This window comes from Astyanax mexicanus, chromosome 1 (genome assembly GCF_023375975.1).
Source record: "Astyanax mexicanus isolate ESR-SI-001 chromosome 1, AstMex3_surface, whole genome shotgun sequence".
NCBI classification, from domain to species: Eukaryota; Metazoa; Chordata; class Actinopteri; order Characiformes; family Acestrorhamphidae; genus Astyanax; species Astyanax mexicanus.
The window spans coordinates 76318155-76324154 of NC_064408.1; the positions used below are offsets into that span (position 1 = coordinate 76318155).

Sequence of the window (6000 nt, forward strand, 5' to 3'; positions counted from 1 at the left end):
GTAAAACAGGAGAGGAGATGCTTAAAATAGAAACCTGAGGAATGCTATAGCTACTCCATAAGGTTTAATAGTATACAGTCAATCTTTAGAAACATGGATGTAATTCTTATTTTTTTTTCACTTCTTTTCAGTTTTATACAGGAGCAACACATTGATATTTGGATATGTGTAGTGGCTTATGCAAACCTGTGGCCAAATTAGAGTTGTTTTTTTTTCCTCATTAGAATAAAAAATAAGACATCCAACAAATACACTAGTCACTAGTCTGAGCTCAGATGCAGCCACACAGCAGGAGGACACTTTTTTAAGTGAAGATCAATAAATCTTACCAGCTGAACTGAGGAGGACATGGTAGTCTGTTCCTCTGGATATTGGAATATCATCATTGGCTTCCTCTTTCTCCGTTTCCTCATAACGGTCCCAGTTAGACTCCAGTTTTCTCCTGGAGTAAAAGTTTGGCATCTCTTCTTCAAAGTTTTCTTTATCATCCTGTTCCTCTTGGTCCTTCAAAGGTGGGAAAAGGGCATTAATATGTGACAGTGGCAAAAAGATGTTGAATAACTATATAATATTACAGTTAATAACGATTAAACTAAAAAAATGATGGATCTAAATCTGTTTGTACTTAAGGTTTTATTACTAATATTAATAACTATTTCTGCACTCTCTACTAACTGCCTTAATTTCTACACTTTTACATACTCAAGTAATATTTTGAAAGAATCTTGAGTACTTCCAAATTATAATACTTTTTACCATCAAGAAGTATTTGTAAAAGAAATATTCTGTAAAAGGGATTCTTCTTTTCCCTTATTTGCAATTTAGACACTTAGTCAATAACGGTTAGTGTTTTTTGTTTATTTCTGTTATGCAAACAGCATATGTACTGCTATGTTATTGTCACCTCTACGGTTTCTATTCAGGGCTGAGCAATATGGTAAAACATTGTATCACAATATTTTAAAACATTTTCACAATACACGTTTATGGTCAAAATGCTTCTGTAGTGACAAATCAGTCAGATAAACTACAAGTCAACTTGACGATTTGCACTGTCCTTGACATTGTTGATACAATAAGAACATCTATCATGATCAGGTAAATTAGTGTCACATTAAAATACCTCTTCTTCTAATATCTATTAGGTTTTTTTTTTGACTAATTGCATCCAAAAGAAAACAACAGCACCTTCAGTAGCTGTGCTGAGAGATGCTGGAATTAAGATGACGTTCCGAAACAGAGCTAGTGGCGACCAGTGATAGAATATATTTACTTTACTGTGAGACATAATAAACTTTTTCTGAGGATACTGTGGATACTACTAGTGTCTAAACCACACCGAGGAACTGGAGTTTGGTGATGGGGTTGTTTTTGATTGGCATTTTTTAAAATCTACTGCATTTTGTACTGCATGTGTAAACATATTGTAATAACATTGCCTAAATACTGTGTATCATAAGGATTTTTTAGTTAAATATACACTGCCTGGCCAGAAAAAAAAATCGGGACCTGGACTTAACTAAGTAAATGATGTAGCATTAATGCTGCAGTTGGTCAGTATGTGCTGAAAGAATGAGGTCAGATGACTACCTGAGTATACTTAATATAGACCAGGTTATTCCATCAATGGATTTTTTTCTTCCCTGATGACACGGACATATTCCAAGATAACAATGTCAGGATTCATGAGTCTGGAATTGTGAAAGAGTGATTCAGGGAGCATGAGATCATCATTTTCACACATGGATTCTCCACCACAGAGTCCAGACCTTAACCTCATTGAGAATCTTTGGGATGTGCTGGAGAAGACTTTGTGCAGAGGTCAGACTCTACCATCATCAATGCTGCAAGATCTTGGTGAAAAAACACTGCACTGCACTGCACTGCATCTTGTGACATTGCAGAAGTTTATAGAAACACAGCCACTGCGAATGTGTGCTGCAATCAAAGCTCAAGGCGGTTCAACTGAACATTAGAGCGTTTTTTTGGTTTTTTTTTTTTTTTTTTTTGTGTGTTTTTTTTTACTTTTACTAATAATAATTACACTTACACTTGAGTTTAAGTTTAGACTGTTATCTCCCCTTCTGAGTGTAACTAGTTAGCTAGCTAGTTAACTAGTGTACAAGAGTGCAAAAGAGGTCTGCCAACAAATGCTTTTCAAAAGTAACTTAGTTACTTATTTCCCAGAGTTTTAGAATAGAGGGGGTATCTACTATAAGAATAAAAATGACCAATATGTGGCACTAAAGTGTGTCTAGAGTCTCTCTCTCAGTCACTCACCCTGTTAGAGAAGAACCTGACAGGTCCCTCAGCTCCTCCTCGTCCTCTCCCCCGGTAATGGTCTCTTTTCCCTCTCCCCCGGTGATGGCCGCCTCTCCCGCGGCCTCTCCGCTCCCCCGGGACCCCCGCGTCCTGCGCCCCTCCTCCGCCGCCGCCGCCGCCGACGCCTCTCCTCCACTGCCCGCCGCGCGCTCTGCCGCCCCTGCCTTCCATCACTGAAGCGCTCAGCACGGCGGACTGGTTTCAGTGAAACACCACTGAATGCTGCTGTCGGTCTACCAAAACAGTCCCCCCACTAACAAAGAAGAGTTCCGCCTGAAGAGTCTGTCTCTCAGACCAGAGTTCATAAAACATGTAAAACACGGTTCACAAAATATCATACTCACACAACCACTCTGTTATTCTGGGAACTAATAGAGCCAGAAACACTGTGTAAACGAAAACAGCCTTGGAAAAAGCATAGGCAAAGATTATTTCAATAAAAAATCGAATTAAAAAGTATCGTTATTTATATAATAAAAGTTTCGGTCATGAATGAAGATTATTTAGCCACAAGTAGTCATATAATTTTAAAATACATAAATACATCGAAGTTTTACTTAATTGCAGTTCAAGTCAAAAGTTAGGACATGCTTCTTCTCATTCAACGTGTTTTCTTCCTTTTTATGTTTATTTTACATAGTAATTTTATTATTGAAGACATTAAGGCTATACAGTAACACATGCTGAATTATTTTGTAAACAAAAACGTGTTAAATAAACCAGAATATGTTTTATGGGTTTTTTAGATTGTTCTAAGAAGCCACATTTAGCTTTGAGGACAGATCTGAGCACTCTTGGAATAGTTTTCTCAGAGTCTTGAAGGAGTTCCTGGAGGAGCTGAAGAATAGTTGCTGCTTTTCCTTCATGCTGTGCAGCTCCTCCCAAATCACCTCAAATCATCTCAGTTGGGTTTAGGACAGGGGATTGTGGAGCACACTAATTTCGTTTACTGCATAATTCCATGTGTGTTCTTTAATTGTTTTTATCTTTAATATTATTCTACAATGTAGAAAATAAATTTAAAAAATACGAAAGAACAATAAATGAGAAGGGGTGTCTAAACTTTTGACTGGTACTGTGGACATGTAATTAGTTACTATAACAATGTTTACAAACTCCAGCAACACTGCTGTGTCTGATCCACTTTGCCAGCAAAATGCTCCTATATGGTCAATATGGAGAACAAGAAATATATAAAGAGGTGGTCATAGACTTGCATTTGTTTTTTTTTTTAATGTTGTATAAATTCCACATCCAAATGACATCTGTTGAGATATATGTTGCATTTACCATAACATTTTACCTGAGCTCATTCATAAATTAAAAATATATATATATGTTACAATACAATGTCTAATGCCAAACTTTTTTTTCCACTGGCAGCTCAACATGAAGCACAGAGAGGACTACTCAACAGATGTTTGCTTTCAGTAGGACTTCACTCACAGGATGGAGGAGGATACATTTCACAATTCCACTGCAAGTGGAAACGCATCAGCTGTCCAGAACATTCCACATGATCTTTGGGAGGTTATTACTATTGCTACTGTTTCAGCAGTCGTAAGCCTGATCACAATAGTGGGGAACATTCTAGTGATGCTCTCGTTCAAGGTTAACAGCCAGCTGAAGACAGTCAACAACTACTACTTACTCAGTCTGGCTTTTGCAGACCTCATTATCGGAGTGTTCTCCATGAACCTTTACACGTCTTATATTGTGATGGGATACTGGGCTCTGGGAAACTTAGCATGTGATCTGTGGTTAGCGCTGGACTATGTGGCAAGCAATGCATCAGTAATGAATCTGCTGGTGATAAGCTTTGATAGGTATTTCTCCATCACAAGACCTCTTACCTATAGGGCTAAAAGAACACCCAAACGAGCAGGCATCATGATAGGCATGGCATGGCTGGTGTCCTTTGTCTTGTGGGCCCCTCCAATTATATGTTGGCAGTATTTTGTGGGGGAGAGAACAGTTCCTCCTGACCAGTGTCAGATTCAGTTCTTCTCAGAACCTGTGATCACGTTTGGTACAGCTATAGCAGCATTTTACATTCCTGTCTCTGTTATGACCATTTTGTACTGCAGGATCTACAAAGAGACTGAGAAGCGAACAAAAGACTTAGCTGAGCTGCAGGGCCTCACTTCTGTGGACAAATACGAAAACTCAAAAGCACAAAAGCAAAGATCTTGCTTTGGCTTCAACACTGATGGACATACCACACAGGCCTCATGGTCTTCATCCAATCAGAGCAATGTAACCAAGACTACAACACAGTCTGATGACATGTGGGTAAAGTCAGAGCAGGCCAACACACTCAACAGCTACACATCATCTGAGGACGAAGAGCGGCCTGCTTCTGAAGCAACGTCTCAAGGATCCTACAGAAACCAGGAGCCGGAACCAAATGAGCTGTTGGCTTGTTATGAGGAAAGTCACTATTTCACTAATTCTATTAAGTACTGTTCCCAAAAGAACCATAAGAAATGCATCTCCTACAAGTTTAAGCCAGCTCTGACCAACATCAATCCTCATAAAACCAACACAGAGTCAGAAAGGAAAACATCACATGCTTGTTCTTCTTCAGAACAGCTGGCCCTTTCATCAACCTCCTCTTCCAACAAGCCCATGGATCCCAACCTGAAGAGTCAGATCACCAAACGGAAGAGAATGGTTCTCATCAAGGAGAAAAAAGCAGCTCAGACCCTGAGCGCCATCCTGCTGGCCTTCATCCTTACTTGGACTCCGTATAATATCATGGTGCTCATTTCCACCTTCTGCTCTGACTGCATCCCCCTGTCCCTCTGGCACTTGGGCTACTGGCTTTGCTACGTCAACAGCACCATCAATCCTATGTGCTACGCCTTGTGCAACAAGACCTTTCAGAAGACCTTTCGAATGTTACTCCTCTGCAAGTGGAAGAAGAAGCATGGAGAAGAGAAGCTGCCCTGGTCTGCTCAAAATCCAGTAATGACCAGCAAGCTGATCTAGCAGCCAGAGGAAATAACATGAAGTGCCAGCCACGTACAGTAAATGTAACAGCTTTCCAGATATGTGTACGTTATTTGTAGTAAAACTTAAGCTGTTGTGTAAATAGTCTTTAAACTGCATGTGAAACAAACTGCAAGGGCTTGTAAACTAATGTTTACATGATCACATGACAATTTGATTTTACTAGGTTTAAGCATAGAATGAGAAAATGCATAAATGTATTATCTTTTGAAATGAAGTTCTTTTAAATTTTGTGGCAGATCCAAAAATAAGAGATAAAACCAAAGCATGACTGAATATACAGCTCTGGAAAAAAAATAAGAGACCACTATAGTTTCTGGATCAGTTTCTCTGATTTTACTATTTATAGGTATATGTTTCAGTAAAACAAACTTTATTGTTTTATTCTATAAACTACAGACATTTTTTCCAAAATTTCAAATAAAAATATTGTCATTTAGAGCATTAATTTGCAGAAAATGTGAAATAGCTGAAATAACAAAAAAGATGCAGAGCTTTCAGACCTCAAATAATGCAAATAAAAGTTCATATTCATAAAGTTTTAAAGAGTTCAGAAATCAATATTTGGTGGAATAACTGGTTTTTAATCACAGTCTTCATGCATCTTGACATGTTCTCCTCCACCAGTCTTACACACTGCTTTTAGATAACTTTATGCCACTCCTG

General features: G+C 38.5%; 2 protein-coding genes across 3 annotated transcripts in view; one reads left to right on the top strand and one right to left on the bottom strand.

Moving 5' to 3' along the window:
• aven (apoptosis, caspase activation inhibitor) overlaps positions 1 to 2508 on the bottom strand; it is a 25734-nt gene extending 23226 nt beyond the window's left edge. For both annotated transcript variants that reach the window (XM_049483382.1, XM_022685682.2), the window contains exons 1-2: positions 2281 to 2508; positions 330 to 504 (exon numbers count right to left, since the gene is read on the bottom strand). In XM_049483382.1, coding sequence (XP_049339339.1) covers positions 330 to 504; positions 2281 to 2493 — 388 coding nt within the window. In that variant the 5' untranslated portion in view covers positions 2494 to 2508. The remainder of the gene's footprint in view (positions 1 to 329; positions 505 to 2280) is intronic.
• Positions 1 to 5715, top strand: part of chrm5b (cholinergic receptor, muscarinic 5b) — an 11751-nt gene extending 6036 nt beyond the window's left edge. Inside the window, exon 2 of the mRNA XM_022685674.2 lies at positions 3706 to 5715. Coding sequence (XP_022541395.2) covers positions 3772 to 5313 — 1542 coding nt within the window. The 5' untranslated portion in view covers positions 3706 to 3771 and the 3' untranslated portion in view covers positions 5314 to 5715. The remainder of the gene's footprint in view (positions 1 to 3705) is intronic.
• Positions 5716 to 6000: the final 285 nt, after the last annotated feature.